Source organism: Berghia stephanieae, chromosome 13 (assembly GCF_034508935.2).
Source record: "Berghia stephanieae isolate SIO BIC M18660-M18661 chromosome 13, UCSD_Bste_1.3, whole genome shotgun sequence".
Classification (NCBI taxonomy): Eukaryota; Metazoa; Mollusca; class Gastropoda; order Nudibranchia; family Aeolidiidae; genus Berghia; species Berghia stephanieae.
In genome coordinates this window covers 6,212,043-6,229,097 of record NC_088372.1, presented here as the reverse complement: position 1 = coordinate 6,229,097, position 17,055 = coordinate 6,212,043, and the positions used below count along the sequence as shown (strand labels likewise).

Here is a 17,055-nt window from a genome sequence, read left to right as displayed (position 1 = left end):
GGGAAAAAAAGAAAAGGTCACAATTACAAATCCATTATTTGCCCTCAGCATAATCAAAAAAGGCTCCAAAGTCCTAAATACAGTTTCTAAGCAACCAAACTCTCCTTTTCAACAAGATTTCTTGATTCAAAAACGTCCATGCAGTTCTGGACCTAGAGCCAAAAATTCGTATTTCCACAAATTTTTCATAGTTGTAGGCAGGTCTGCTAATATGAACAAAGCATGAAAACCCACAGTTTTGTCTATCTAAAGTTAATGCTAAATAAAATACCTTAATGACTCCAGTATCTTCCTCTGTGACCTCTTCCAGACTAAGACTGTGCTGTAATTTATCTTTCTTGATGTCAATGCCATCCTTGGGTGAAGGTGACAGTTTGTCCTCGTCCAAGTACCAGGATACTTCATCAGTATCAATATTCAAGGTGCACGTGAACTCTGCATTAGATAATTCCTTCACGGACTGGTCTTTTAATGGCACCACAAACTCAACTTCCAACTCTGAAACAGGTGAATCCAAAATATTTTGGGATGCATTTAAGATTTATTTGTTTTTTTTTTGTTTTTTTTTGTTTTTAAGTGTTTTATGGCGCTTGCCACACATTTAGGTCATATCAGCGCCAGTAAAAAGGATGAAAATGGGATAGTAAAATCATTCTAGATGTATAATTCAAAGGACTTGAGGAAAAATTAAGACAAAGGGGAACTGTACAAATAGGGAACAGATGTAGATTCCAAGAGCACACTATCAATGTACTTAGTTTGAGATCACCTAAATGTTTCACCCAGACACCAGAACAAGATTCCACTAAGAGGAATACACTCAAATGTTAACAAATCATATTTTGTTAAAATAAAATAATAACACTACATAAAAGAGATATGATTTACAAGGGAAAAAAAGATCATCTCCCAAAACTATAACTATACATCAGGATCAGGACAAAATTTGTAATCTCATTCCAAGACAAAGGCAGAAAGCAATTGGAAAACGGATACAGGGGGATAGAAAACACAACAAGTACATCCCTGCCCACTATGGGAGGCCAGGAACCCTATCCAGTAAGATTTATTTGTTGGCAAAGTTAGAATCCATTAATGCTAGTGAACAATACTATTTAATTTAATGGACACAAATTCTAAAGAGAAAAAAAATGCTTTAAAAATTATTAATATAATAAATAATAAAATAAAGAAATTCATTATATCTGAGGTAAATTTCTATACAAGCGACTTCAGTTGATGCGATATCAGGTGATAATAAATCATCAATTCAAGGAAGGAACTAATGCCCAACTTTTTCTACACAAGATAACATTTATAATAAATCCTCTTTTTCTTCTCAATAAATTGCTTAAACATTTCCATCCTGAGGGCTAATTCTAGTTACCTATTTATATCCTCTGTTTATTCACTATACAACTACTATCTGTATGTTCTTGAACAAAAGGCTAAGATAAATGGGGTGCTCTTAAATACAAATTACATAAATCAGGTTAAAAAAAAAAAAAGGCACAAAACTAACCTTAAAATACTTCCATATTATCTAAGAGGACATATGTTTACAAAGCTAGGTATTGGAACAACCCATGTGGAACCGACCATGAAACCACTTTACATGTGCTTATGGATTGCCCATTATACAACGTGCAACGTTCGAACCACTGGGTCACCCCTACAACACCCAACACAAAGCTCTATGGTGAGGCTGAGGACCTAAAGCGGACCACAGACTTCATAGCAGATATCAGACTCTAGCCATAGATGCCCATCAGAGGAACGAAGAAGAAGAAGATCTAATCAATATCTAACTCTCTTACCTTCCACTGTGAATTTAGCTTTGCTGGATTTGTCACCAATCTTCACAGTTACTTCACCAGCATCAGTTGTCTTCACATCCGAAATGATCAGTTTGACATGAGTTCCATCAACCACAGTCTGGTGTCTTTCATCGGGTTCAATTTTCTTGCCATCAATAAACCATTCTACCTTCTCAGGTGCAACTGGGATGGTAAGTGTGCATTCAAATTCTACGGTAGATTGCTCTTTAGCTGTTTTGTCCTTCAGTGGAACCACAAAGTCAGCCTCGATTTCTGAAATTTAAAAGATTGGACTTTCAGTAAAAATTGGTCAGGATGTAAATGAGCAGCATGCAAGGGCATCATATTTTTTAAATCATTAAAATCAATATAAAAAGGCAATTTGATCATATAAGTAAAAAGTGTGTAAAGCTCTTTTTAATTGGCTCTGATATGATATGTAAACATTATTACCAATTAGAAATAATGTGTTTAAATGCTGATTTGATTCCATTCTTTTACTTTTCTAGCAACTGCAAACGTCATAATTCTGTACATAAATTGTCACATTAATGCTTTATTGAAGAAAAAATCAACTATAAAGAAGCAAAATCTCTCTGACTTTAATTTACCTTCTACAGTGAGCTTAGCTGATGATGAATTATCTCCAATAATGACAGAGACTTCACAGTTATCGGAAGGATTGAGGTCATGAATGGTAAGTGTGTGATTGACTCCATCTTCTGCTTTAATTGTGTATTTGTCCGATGGGGTGATAGGTTTCCCGTCGATACACCATTTCACTGGTGCTTCGTCATCATTGATAGAGCAAGTGAATACAGCATCAGTGCTCTCTTTAGCGTTGGTGTCTGACAATGTCATGGTGAAATCTGCAGGAACGGCTGTTGTTGGAGAGGAGAAAGAGAGAGAGGAAAGAAGTTAAATGTTTATGTTTTTAAGGGTTTTACGGCGCTTGCAACACATTTAGGTAGTATCAGCGCCAGTAAAAAGGAAAAAAATGGGATGGTAAAAAGTTCTAGAATTACAATTAAGGCACCCAAGAGAAAGTAAGATAAAGGGGAACTGGGAACAAATAGGGATCAGATGTAGATTCCAAGAGCATACCACCAATGTACTAAGTTTGAGATCACCTATAAGTCTCAACCCAGACACAAGCACAAAATCCAACAAAGAGGAACACACTCAAATGCTTACATTATACATTAAAAATAACAAATATAATAATACATATTAGAGAGATGATTTACAAGGAAAAAAATATCATCTCCCAAAACAATAACTATGCATTTGACTGTTTCCCTCTCAGCCAGGACTCCGACGAAGGCCAGGAAAAAACCAAGTAATCTCATTTCAAGACAAAGACAGAAAGCTTGTTGGATAAGATATAAGGGGATAGAAGACACAGTATGTACCTCCCTGCCCGCTATGGGAGGTAAGGATCCCCACCCAGGGAAAGAAGTTAAATTTTAACATTTCTGAAAAAGCTTATTGAAAGAATATTTCAAGCCTCTTGTCACAAAGTCAGCTATGTGTGTTTTACTGAAGCACTTCAAGCATAAAAAGTATATTAGCCAAAGACCTATTGATTCAAACAAAATTTGTAAACACAAAGGCATATTTTCTTTCTCATGTGATTAATGAAATTCAAAAGAGATAATTCAATTTGTACTCTATAGGCACTATAAACTCACTCAAACCCTAATTTGAGATCACCTAAAGGTCTCATCCAGACACAAGCACAGGTCCCCACTAAGAGGAATACACTCAAATGTTTACAAATCATATATAATAAGTAAGCAGACAGAGACAATGCTGCTAACACCAGGTACTCTTCTTCTTCTTCTTCTTCGTTCCTCTGATGGACATCTATGGCTGCAGTCCGATATCTGCTATGAAGTCTGTGGTCCGCTTTAGGTCCTCAGCCTCACCATAGAACCAGGTACTCATTTTAAACCTGATTATTGTAAGAATGTGTGACTAAGAGACTTTTCCAAGGACTCAACTATGCGCCATTCAGAGTGGGACTCAAGCCCTGGACCTTCCAGTCTAAAGCAAGTGTTATACCATTAGAGGCACAAAACCACACAAATAGTATATCATTGAGACTAAAATAACTTACGTTGTACAACGAGATTTGCCTCAGTCGTGATATCTGAGTAAGTACAAGACACGCTACCGGCATCCTTGGGACGACACTTGCTAATCTGCAAGGTGTATGTGTCAGCCACCGACTCCATGAGATACTTGGGTGATGCCTCCACATCCTCTCCCTGAACCTTCCAGTTCACATGGACATTAGGAACAGAGAATTGACATTCGAATTTGGCAGCCTCTTTCTCTTTCACTGCCATGTCTTGCAATGGTCGTATCCATTCCCACTATAGAGAAGAAAAAAAAGAAAAAGAAATAATCTTCCATTCAAATTCAAACTATGAATAGGAAAGCAAGTATTACATAGCGGTCAACTTTTCAAAGAGCTAAAACAGGACACCATAGGACATGCTACTTTCATGACCCAAAACAGCAGTAAAGTTGGACAATTATGAAATGTAACCTAAACTGAGACCGCTAATTATTAAAGCTTACATTAATTTAAATACTCTATACTTGTCTGATCCCCGTTTTAATTTGCTGGTCAAAAATCATAATTCTGGGACATGCAAAGGTCCTTCCCATTAATAAAAATAGACCATTTTTTGTCCCTTTTCATCCAGATTGTCCTGATTTTTTTTTGATTTTTTTTTCATGGACTTTACTCATCCGTGAGTAACTAACAAGTTACCATCCACACCAAAAAAGCTGTTATATTAACAGTCAAATGTAAGACAAAGCCGAAAGGACTCTGCTGACCCGATGACGTCTTTGCCAAACAAGCAGCTTCAAATTGCGTCGTGGAACGTTCGCACCATGTATGAAGCAGGAAAAAGCTCTCAAGTTGTGACTGAGATGAGAAGATACAGGCTGCATATTCTTGGAGTAAGTGAAACCCACTGGATAAAAGAACACAGCAGAAACCAGTGGGAGAGGAAATAGGAAGAAGACGATGGAGGTGGATTGACACACGCTTAGAAAGAACGACTCCACTATAACAAAGAAAATATTGGACTGGAACCCTCAGGCCAGAAGATTAAGGGGAAGGCCACGAGGAACATGGAGAAGAATTAAAGAAGCTGATATACAGAGAAGTGGTAAGACCTGGAATGAGATTAAAAAGTTAGCTCAGGATAGAGAAGGATGGAAACTGTTTGTCTGTGGCCTATACCCTGACCCAGGGTGAAAAAGGCAATGATGATGATGATGATGATGTCCTGATATTATCAGACTGCTAAGAGTATATATTCTTGCCTTCTAGAGTCTAATACAAATTTAAATGTAAAAAATACAATCCAGATTAAATTTATTTTTTAAAACAGGGTTATTTTCTACATGGTGAAAGATCAAAGGACTAAAGTCCTGTAGGTCACTAGACTGGCATAGTAAAATAAAGAGGTAGGTAAATACCTTTGCCTTTGGAATAACAAGAGTCTGTTCCTCTGCTTCCTCTATTTCTTTGCTCTTGACAGGTCGGACATATCCAATGCTGTCCTCCTCATCTTGAGGTGCAGAAGATGCCAAGGGCACAGTAACTTGCTGGAAGGTTTCCAAGTCTTCTTTCTCTCTGGGTGCCATTTCAAAGTCGGGTATCTCCGCCTCTTCCAGCTGAATAAGAAAATCAAAACATTTTTTTAATGTTCATAAAAATAGCAATTTTTAAGCAATTGAAACAAAAGAAAATGCTAAAAAAATTAACAATGATAATAATAATAATAATAATAAATAATAATAATAATAAAAAATAATAATAATAAATATAATAATAATAATAATAATAATAATAATAATAATAATAATAATAACAATAATAATAACAATAATTTTAACAACAAAAACAATAACAACAATTATAATAATAAAGTAGTGATAACCACCACAAAATATCACAAAACCTTTTTGAAATATAATCCTACCTCAGGTCTCTCCCGCTTTGGCATAGGATGGTATTGCAGTCTGTCAATCTCAGGTGTTGGTGGTCTGGGTTGCTCTTCTGGTGACGGAGACTTTTGCTCTTCCACTTCAACATGTTTCAAGTGTACTTGCCAAGGTGCATCTTCATCAGCTGCAGCAGGGGCAACAACCTCCCTGAAGATTGTCAATGGTATGAAAATTTTAAAGCATATAGCCAATAATTTGAAAATTGCATTTTGAAAGCAACACATTTTGTGAATTGTATAACCATCAAAGAGAAACACAAAAATGTATTTTAAGCGAATGAATGAAGAAAAATAATGATATCTACTACAGTTTAATATGGCAAAAATCGGTTTCAAGTCTTTCCAATTTTCATTCATTATCTTTCTTTAGAAAGTTTTCAAATTCTGATCACTAAGCCTTAACTATTATGAAGATATATCTAAATGCAGGTTGTTGATTTAGGGGAAAAAAATTAACTGAACTTTTAAAACAAACACTTCAACCGACCCCTATCTGAACATGGAAAATGGTCAACCCCGTAAATTATGTTACGAATCCTAATTTTGTGTATAATGCTTGTACATTAGACCTTTCTTACCTGTGTTTGAGCTGTGATTTCCAGTCCTGGACATCTTCCATTTTGTCTGTTACCATCAACGTTGCTGGTACTTGTTCTGTTCCGTGTTCATTAGTGGCTGTCACAGTGTAAGTTCCAGCATCTTTGTTCTTGATGTCCTTGATTTGCAGGATGTGCTCACCCTGAGTTTCGTCTCCTGTGAGAGTATTCCTGTTGCTAGGTGTCAATTTCATCCACTTGCCCTTAGACCATTGAATTGTGGGCTGGGGTTCACCATCAACTACACAACGGAACTCTGCTGTATGGCCTAAACGTGTGACAGAAATTTTTTTTTAAAATAATAAAATGACATTTTCAGGTCTCTCAAAACACATCTTTACTGTATTTGCTTTTGTTGACGCTATGAATCCTTGATTTGGCTATGAATTCATTGCATTTTTTTTTCTCACTCAAAAATTGATAATTTATATTGTAAAATGCCCAGAGCTTGTGTTTTACACGAGAATGAGCACTGTATGAATGTGTATTATTATTATTATTATTATTATTATTATTATTATCTTTTATGTGTCAAAAGGAGTTGTTAAAAAACATGTTTTTTTATTTTAAATTGAGCTATTATGCAGTAAAATATTCAATAAAATTGAAAGAAGAAATTTCAAAAAAATAATAAAATGACGTTTTAAAATGAAATGGTCTTTTGTATGTCAAAGGGAGTTTTTAAAAAGCATCGTTTTTGTTTTTAATTGAGCAGTGAAATATTCAATAAATTTGAAAGAAGAAAAAAAAAAAAATAAATAATGTATTAAAATGAAATGGTCTTATGAATCTCAGAGGGAGTTTTTACAAAACACCTTTTTCTTAAATTGAGCTATTATACAGTGTACTCAGGAGTAAAATGAATACTTGGCTGTCAACAGTGTAGTCTTGTCGAAGAAAATGTAGTATCACATAACAATTGTCATGTCTTGTTCTACATGTGATGCGTTGTTGGTCAGGGACCCTTTGTAAAGTGCTTTGCACATGTTTATTGGATATTGCACTATATAAAATTTCAAGTTTACAAGTTTACAGTGAAATAATCAATAAATTTGCTCAAAGCACTTTACAAGATCTTTTGCGAAAAGCTGAACCATAATATAGAACGAGACAATTCTGTTATTGGCCAGGTACAATTTTATACCCGAATATGGTGTGAGAATGTGAGTAAAGAGCTGTCTCCAAGGACTCAACTCTTAGTTCCCCCTAGAGCTGGACGAGAACCAGGGACCTACAGGTGCGAAGGCAAGTGTCGTACACTAAAATAACAAAGTCACACAAGTTCTACATGTCAAATGTTATAATCTCAGAAATTCTGAATGTATATAGAAGGCATAAGATGAGTTTCAATTTGAAAAGGAAATAAAATCAACACATAAAGTTTTCAATTATCTTTAATTATTTTTATGACTTTCCAAAGGCTTATTATCATTGTTATGTTACCCTACATCTGTGTATTGTTTTGTTTATGTTTTTTTCTGAAAAAGGGAAGTATTGATTTGACCTTAATTATAAGTACTTATAAACTTATAAAAGCAAACTAAAACAAAGAAAAAGAAAAAAAAAAAAAAAAAAGAAAGGTGGAGCACAACAATTTTTCAATTCATTATTAAAGTTCCTAAAATAACGAATAAGAATAAAATAAGGACCCATAACGTCCATTGTCTGTTTTGTTCCCATATGAAGCCTCTCCATTTTCACTCTTTCGTTAGTATATATTCAATAAAACCGAATTTACAACAATATCGAGGAACAAAGAGGAATGGAAAAGAACAAAGAAAGTCGGCTCACTAATTGGAGACACCAAGGATGTACAAAGAAGAAAACAGCTATCAAACGCCGCACTCAGTAAACTCACCAATGTATGGATTAGAGGTGACAAAATAAAGAGAAAAACCAAACTGAAACTGTACCGTGCTCTTGTAAAACCGGTACTTCTGTATAACTGCGGCACTTGGGCGTTGACAAAATCCGAAGAAGAACATCTGGATGCCTTCCATCGCACACAGCTAAGAAGGGTACTGGACATCAAATACCCAAAAAAGATCTCAAATGAATCACTCTATAAGATCACAAAAGAAAGACCAATCTCCCTTGACATTTTACAACAACGATGGCAACTTTTCGGTCACATACTACGCAGGGACAAAAACATACCAGCTAACCAAGCCATGTCGGGATACTTCCAAAAACACGGGAACCTTTTCAGAGGAAGACCGATCACAACACTCCCTGTGATCCTAAACAAAAACCTCACAACACTTGGACAAAGCATTAGTCTCATAACGGCAGGGGACCTTGAAAATCTGAGAACCCTAGCAGAGGACCGGCAATATTGGAGACACCTCACACAGGAAATACTGGAAACAGCCAAGGCGACCCGGTCTTTCGGTCGAGACGCGAAAGGCATCTAAGTCAGTAAGTCATATTCACAATAACCAGCTTCAGGCAGCCCCTACCGTTTTCTAAAATAATTGTCTTACCTTCAAGGACAGTGCATTTCACAGGCACTTCAACAAATTTGGGAGCTCTGCCTCGAACCTCCAGTTTGGCAGTCGATTCAGCCTCCCCAGCAGGATTCTTTGCAACAGCCTTTACTGTGCCATTGTAGTCGAGGGTTGCATCCTGGATGGCGTATGTGTTCACTCCAGTCTTGGGGTTGGACTCTAAAGTTACTGTTTCATTGGGCTCAACTTCTTGATCGTTAAGATACCTGAAAAATATTGGAGTTGATTTTATTACTGCTCTTTTTACTGGAACTAATTTTTGGTGATATCAATCTCATTTAGGATTTAACATCAACATATCTAATCATCAACTCGAACTTGAGACTTTATACACATTTTGTGAGTGCAAGTCTGTACTTATACACCACTGCTGTATTAAGGAAAAAGACTGTATGTAATAATAATAATAATATATCTTTATTGTCCTCAAAAAAGTGGCAATTTGTCATTTGGTTACACATTTATAACAATACAATATTGACATAGACACACTTACACAGATGCACAATAGTAACATAGTAGTCATCGGAAAAAAAAAAAAAAAAAAAATATTTAAAATAACACAAAAAAAAACAAAAAAAAAGTATTTATTATCTTATTATAAGTAAACATATGGCCTTTTTCCTTAAGACGGCAGACCACAGCATAGTAGTTTCATTCTGTGACATTCTCTAATTCTGACACTCACCAGGTCACTTCAGGCATGGGCACTCCAGCTACCTTACAGTCAAATACGGGTTGTCCGTGTTCTGGTGTAAGTGTGTCTTGAATCTGTTTCACAAATGTTGGCTTCTTGGCCGCTGCAAATATGAGAAACATGAAAATATTTCATAAAACAGAATCATTTTTTTAACTCACTCAACCCTAAAACTGACTATATCCGTAGTTTACCCTGGTTACTTCTACCCCAGTCCTATTTATTACATTTTTCTGAGACAATTTATTGGCGTAGTATCAAAGCTAATATTATTTTTGGTTTTTACATGTTAATGGTAGTTGAATATAACTATCTATATAGACTACATGCCAATTTTTAAGCCATTTTTTTTCCAATTTTGAAAAGTAGCAAAAATCTCTAGGATTGAGTGAGTTAAAAGAGTATATGAAACAAAATAACAAGGCAGAACTGTATCAATTACATAGCAATCTCTTAAAAGCTTAAGATGGTATGTGAAGTAGTCTTAAAGGCCATTTTATATTTACTTTTCAAAACTGTTCTGAAACAATTGTTGAGTTTAGCAGAAGGATATATAATTTTCATTCTATACAAATGTGATGAGCATTGATAGACCGAAGGGCTAGAGCTCAGGTGGTCAATGGTTTGGATAAGTAAGTAAGTAAGATGAGCATTGACACACAATGCATGTGTTTTGATAAAATCTTATCATTACATAAGATCTTGGAGCAATATCTGCCTTGATTACATAGGATGAATAGAACACTTTAAATGTGACCCTTCGCCTCAAAACGGTATTAAGTCGGGATGGTTAAGATGTTGAAAATTGAATTTATAGCCAGAAATATCAGACTTGTGTTGAGTTTGTACGTTTTATTGAGGAGAATGGATATCATATTTTAGGGTGCGAATGCCAACAATTTATATTTTTGACTATTTTAACATTAAATTCAGCTTTTAAGCATTTGGTTTGTTCTGACATAATACCGTTTTGAGACGATGGGTCACAAATATTATCCCCCATGATATTGAAAATTTTTATTCTTACGTGTAATCTTAAGCCTGGCATTACAAGACACTTGTCCAGCTGGGTTATGTGCCCTGGCTGTGATGATGCCTGTATCATCCTTAGAAACTTTGCTTAAAGTCAGAGTATATGTTTGGTCTTCAGTTGTCATGATTACATTATCAGAAGCCTTCAGTTCATCATCTCCTTTGATCCTGAAAACAGAAAATTCAATTTAATTATTTATTTTCTATAGAGAACGCCGTCACATTAATCATTAATCCATGTATTTTTTATTAGTAGTATGTGCAGTGTTTTAACAAGTTTAAAATGTAACACCTACAAACTGTGGAGTGATCCTCGACAATATTGGAGGTTTCCACAAGATGAAGAAGAAGACATCCAATCTAATTCTAATTCACAGGGCCACTTAAAATATCATGTACCATTATGATGTGTTATCTATGTCCTTTCAACAATCAAATATATTAATAGAAATATCTTCTAATCTAAATCAAAAACCTCATGAAATCAATAGAAACAGATCAACTATTAGTAGTACTTTGTACAGATTTATACTGATAATTTTTTTTTTTAAATTAAGTGAATTTTAAAATATATATACAATAATATATACCAATCCATTTTTACTATGAAATGCTTTATATTTTCTCACAGTATTTAAAATGGAACCAAATCTCCACCTCATGCTATACAAGTTACTATCTAGTGCCTTTTTTCCCTTTTTCTGGCATTGACATTGCCACAATATTGGTCAATGCCTTTAGCCAAGTGCTTGTCAGCACCTGAATCATTCCTTACCACTAGAAATGATTTGATTGAGAGTTGAGGGGGTAAATCAAAATACATAAAGCATATTATCAATGAGGAGTTTTATGACCCACGCGATGACCCGTAATCAGAGGCAGCGAATATGTAGATAGCAATGATTACTATCTTAGAGTGTACAGGGTTATTAAGTCATATAAAATCAAGTCATTTCCTGTTTCATTTTAAAACATATGTTTATTTATTTATTTATCTATATATTTACTGATTTATTTATATGACTTTTTAATTTATGGGGGTTTTTTTTGTTTTCTTTTTTTTTTTAATTATTATTATTTTTTTTATCTTTTTAAGGTCAATATACCTATACCTGTTTATTGTCGTATTTAAAAGACGGAGATAATTCTAAATTGGCAAAGCAATGACAAACATTGGGTGTCTCCCATTCCCGAGGTTAAAAAAAAAAAAAAAAGACATAAATCATGGCTATCAAAGCTTACCATGTAATATGCGGCTTGGGTTTACCACTAACAACAACCTCAAAGATGGCAGGGCTGTTCTCAATAGTCTCAACAGTATCAAGTTTCTTGATAAACTTCGGAGCTTCTTTCTTCTCTGTTAACGATCAAGAATATAAAGGTAAGTTTACATTACAATCCTACATATAATATCATCTGTTGAGGGTTTAATTTCTTTAATTCTTTAAAAAAAAACATCTTAAAACATTTCTTTTTAATATGTAACACTGCAGAATTATATTGCTTTGTTTCATATTGCATGTTTGAGTAGTTGGATGATTGAGTGAAAGTTGCCACATTACTGTTAAGCGCTTTGAGACTGTTGATATACGAGGTAAGGCGCTATATAAAAAACATATATTATTATTATCATTATTATTATTATTATTATTATTATTATTATAATTTAAAATGAAAATTTTCAGGGTAAACATGTCGAGACAAATTAAGGTAAGATTCTATAACGCTAAATGTATGTTTACATTAATTTAAATATTGTTGATAGGACTGTTAAATGTTGTAGTGTAAAGCACTTTGATATGTTTAGTGCATATTGCTCAAGTTTTTATTTGTTTAGATGCCTCTTTCAGATTTAAAAGTTTTGTCAAAATGAAAAGAATTAAAACTACAGATGTTGAAATTTTAACAGATTTTTTATGATTATTCTAAGGATTATGATTATCTTTTTATTATATATCCCATCTGCTAGAATGAAAAAGTGATATGAAGACTCTCATGTGCCTCATAAATAATAATTTCACAAATGACAAAAAAAGGAATAAATGGAAGAAAACAATCGACTATTTATATCCATTTTATGTATGGCATGACCTTTATATTGAAGACCCAGAGGCAGAGTAGTGTCAACTATAATTCTGCAATACCTCGCCTCTTCCATGTGGATGGGAAGCCCAATATAATATGAATAAAACTGATAAAGTACTTTATAATTCTTGTTAAAAAAAAACTTCATTCTTCAAGAATCGATTGTGATTGCATGATCCACTCCCAAAGCAAAAGTAAGGAATATTCGAGGCAAATTCCTTTTATATGAAATTCAAAAATCACTTGCAGTATGCTCATGACATTTCATGACACCAGGGACAGCATGGCTCAGCGATACGGTCTTTGCTTTGTACCCAAAAGATACCAAGTTCGACTACCAGCCTCGTTGTGTGGCCTTGAGCAAGTCACCTCGCCCTCGCTCACTTTGCAGCACTGCACTGCGTCTGAAGCCTAGGTTATTCCAGTCTTCCCCTGGAATAGACCCTAAAGACAAATAATTTCCCCTTGGGGATGAATAAAGGGAATTTAATTTTTATTTATTATCTATTTATTCTAAACCAGTCTTCAACATTGAAATCTAAAAAGAAGCACAGCTTTTCAAACAAACCTTCAACATCAAGTCTCGCTTCTGTGGATGCATGACCTGCTTTATTTTCTGCATAAGCTTTCACTGTTCCAGAATCTTCTATCTGAGCAGAATCAATGCTAAGGCTATGGTTGACATCATCGCCAAATCCTTTGCGATGGTCCACATGGAACCTCACACCAGGCTCAATAGGTTGTTCATTCAAAAACCTAAGAAAGAAAAATAAGAAAAATTCAGAGAAAAAATTTAGATAGGGGCAAAGATCTTGAATATCACTATAAAATATTTTTTTTATAATATGCATTATGAATGCCCACTTCTAAAATGTAGCTCTGAGAAATTTTTTAATCATGTCACATCGGTTGTTTTTTTCTCCAATTATCACTATATATTTCTCTTTTTTCACTATTTTAATATTTTTTGGAAATTTTTAAAAGAAGGAGAGTGATACATTTTTAAAAATGCTTTAAGATTAAAAGAAATAATTTTACATTCATTTTATCAATTTTCAAAAGTTCCCTTTGCTTTTTTTTTTTTTTTCACCCACAAGCTTACCAAGAGACTTCAGGTTGTGGTATTCCTTTGACAGCACATTCAAACTTAACAGGTCTGCCCTCACGTACTTCTCTCTTGGCCAATGGTCTGGTAATTTCTGGGGCATCAGCTTTGCCTGCGTGTGACATGTTGAAGAACGCGTATGATTAATTTATTTTGGAAGTAAATATGGCAAACGTATTTCTTTAGCTCGCCTTTAAAAGATGACAAAATTATTGACTGAAAAAGATATCCCTGTCAATTTTATTGTTTGGTCCAGTATGAACTTCTACTCCACCGCGATCAGATCCCAAAACTCCAAACTGCTAACCATCCAAAAGACCCATTTCAATGTTTGTTTTTAGGTGTTTAACAGCGCTTTCGACACTATTTAGGTCATTTAAGCGCCTGTTTCTGTCTTTTATCAATTTGTATCGACCTTGAGGGGTCATAGCTGCTCATAACGTGTACTGTTGTAATAAAATCTTTATAAAATCATAATAGTTACATGTTTGTTATGTAAAAATATTTATTTACAATTTCTGCAGGAGTTCACATTCCTGCAGATACTTTAAAATTGTTAGCGGATCGACTGATTGATGCTTTGATGATAAATCTCTTGGCAAATTTGAACCACAATCCTGGAACTTCTTTCCAAGAGGCTCGCTAACAGGTCTCCAGATTTTTGAAGAAACACTTATTCAAAAAAATACTTGGGATAGTTTGTGTGTGTGTGTGTGTGTGTGTGTGTGTGTGTGTGTAGATATTGTATACCTTAAATGTCATTACTTTTGTAAAAGTGCCTTGAGGTGTAAGCAAAAGGCTATATAAATCTACTACCACTACCATTATTTTATTTGTATAAAAAAACATACTTTAAGTCGATACTTAAATTTTAAAAACCATAATTCAGTATCAAAATGAGCCTCTATTTATTAATAAATTCAAAACAAAAGATGTATGAGCGAGTCTAAATAATGCTGAATAAATAAGAGTTTTCTTACCCTCTACTGTGATTCTTGCTTCACAGGAAGCTGAGCCAGCAGAGTTAACAGCAACACATTTATAGACACCCTCTTGGTCCATCTTCACGGATGAAATCTTGAAGAGAACAGACTCATTGTCGTATTTCATCAACGTATTGGGGGATTTGGGTAGTTCCACATCATCTCTGTGAAAAAAAAAAAAAATGCATCATCATATCATAAAAATGAATATTTGATTTCCATAAACGTATTGGCAACATTTGCATAAGAGATAAATGCGACAATATTCAATGAATGAAAGAATAAAAATCACGATTGTTTATTTGAATTTCCCTTTTCCACCCTGCTATATGTGACCCATCGTCTCAAAACGGTATTAAGTCGGAACGAACCAGATGCTAAAAAGCCGAATTTAATGTTAAAACTGGTCAAAAATATAAATTGTTGGCATGAGCACCCTAAAATATGGTATCCATTCTCCTCAATAAACATACAAACTCAACACAATTCTGATATTTCTGGCTATAAATTCAATTTTCAAATCTTTACCAACCCACCTTAATACCATTTTGAGGCGAAGGGTCACATATTGTGAGTGATCCTTTGACATCTAGTTTTCATTTGAACATATATATATATATATATATATATATATATATATATATATATATATATATATATATATATATATATATATATATATATATATATATGTGTGTGTGTGTGGCATTGTAAGAAAATCTATTAAGTCTTAATAATTTTGTTTCCTTACTTAAAAGGAACACAATGATAATTTTAATCTAATAATAATGTCTCACGAATATAAAAGGATGTGTTTGAGTAGAAAAGGAAACTTCTGATTTCTCAAGTGAAAAAAAATAATCAGATTTTAAATAATAATTATTAATAGCGATAATAAAAAATGTCCAGCAGCTTTATAACTTACTTGTACCAGAAGATTTCTGGCCTGGGCAGACCAGTCACCCTGCTATGAAGCTTGAGATCACGTTTCTCCATGACAGTCTGATGATAGAAACAATATTTCATTTTTTTTATTAGTTCAGATCAGCCTACTTGAAAATTTAAAATTTTGCAATTTTTAGCAAATAAAAATTGTAGTTGTTGTAGTTAACTTTACAAATCAAAAATTTGAATAAATTTTAATGACTAAGGAGACGCTTATGAAGTTCTGAAATTGAAGCCAAGTAATTCCACAAATTTTTCATGATTGTAGGCAGGCCTGTTTGCCAGTTTGATAGGACATATTTTCATCTTCCAAGTCTTAAGAGTAATCTCAAACTGCCTTTCTGGAAATAAGTCAGAGAAAATTCAATGAGCTTACTGTATCTTCAAAAACTTCCAAAAATTGTGGAGGTTGTGTCAGTTCTTGTGTCTTCAGCACTAGTGGAGATTCTGAGAGCCTTTCATCTCTTGGAATTTCTGTAAAGAAAACAAGGAAACAACATCAAAGCCTAATAAAAATCTATTAATGAAATTAATGTCTTAAATTGGTAATCAACAATTAAGTCATTAGAACCTTGATTTATTCTGTGGAAACAAATGAAAATAAAGTTTGTTTTTTCTCAAATGAAAATAATAAGTCTAAAAATCAGGATAACTCAACAAACGTTAAATATGATAAGTCGTGTTTTAAAAAAAGAGAGATGAATTGAGTCCAAACATCCTAAGGCCCTTTAATAGGTGATTTGAGGGAAAGGGTGTTCTTAAATGCCAAAATAGGTTTAGGAAAAATATAATCAGTAAGATAAGAATGGCTCCAATCACAACCAACCTATTTGGGGTTTGTGCTTTTTTGTCTTTTGGCATTTTTTTCTTTTTTGTTCTTTATTTTCCGGATTTTTTTCTGGCTCTTCTAATCTGACTAATCACTTTTGAGATAATCACTGACACTTACGGTTCACAATGAGAGGAATTTCTGCAGTAGCTTTGCCTTCACTGTTTTCAGCAACGCAAACATAAGTGCCAACATCAACAGTGTCGGCGTCTTTCACTTCAAAGCAGTGTGTATCTTCATAACTTTCCAGGTGGTACAGCTCTGTGTCTTCCAAAGTCTGCTGCTCTTTGGTCCAGAATACTTCAAAGAAGAAAAAGGAATGAAAGAAAATTGCAGATGAAAAGTAGAATTATTTTTTTTTAATTAACTAAAATAAAGGGTGGTCTAAATGGATCAAAATGTGCGGCTATGTGGTCTTGTGGTAAGAC

General features: G+C 34.0%; 1 protein-coding gene across 1 annotated transcript in view; it reads right to left on the bottom strand.

The window, feature by feature from the left end:
- The window catches only part of LOC144958989 (uncharacterized), a 589,046-nt gene that overhangs the window by 275,762 nt on the left and 296,229 nt on the right, over positions 1-17,055 (bottom strand). Inside the window, exons 121-137 of the mRNA XM_078891292.1 lie at positions 16,748-16,927; positions 16,175-16,272; positions 15,779-15,855; positions 14,851-15,017; positions 13,868-13,982; positions 13,334-13,521; positions 11,923-12,037; positions 10,676-10,848; positions 9,640-9,751; positions 8,928-9,157; positions 6,427-6,712; positions 5,825-5,996; positions 5,319-5,516; positions 3,937-4,195; positions 2,429-2,698; positions 1,818-2,090; positions 272-498 (exon numbers count right to left, since the gene is read on the bottom strand). Of these exons, the coding sequence (XP_078747418.1) occupies positions 272-498; positions 1,818-2,090; positions 2,429-2,698; positions 3,937-4,195; positions 5,319-5,516; positions 5,825-5,996; positions 6,427-6,712; positions 8,928-9,157; positions 9,640-9,751; positions 10,676-10,848; positions 11,923-12,037; positions 13,334-13,521; positions 13,868-13,982; positions 14,851-15,017; positions 15,779-15,855; positions 16,175-16,272; positions 16,748-16,927 (3,140 nt within the window). The remainder of the gene's footprint in view (positions 1-271; positions 499-1,817; positions 2,091-2,428; positions 2,699-3,936; positions 4,196-5,318; positions 5,517-5,824; positions 5,997-6,426; positions 6,713-8,927; positions 9,158-9,639; positions 9,752-10,675; positions 10,849-11,922; positions 12,038-13,333; positions 13,522-13,867; positions 13,983-14,850; positions 15,018-15,778; positions 15,856-16,174; positions 16,273-16,747; positions 16,928-17,055) is intronic.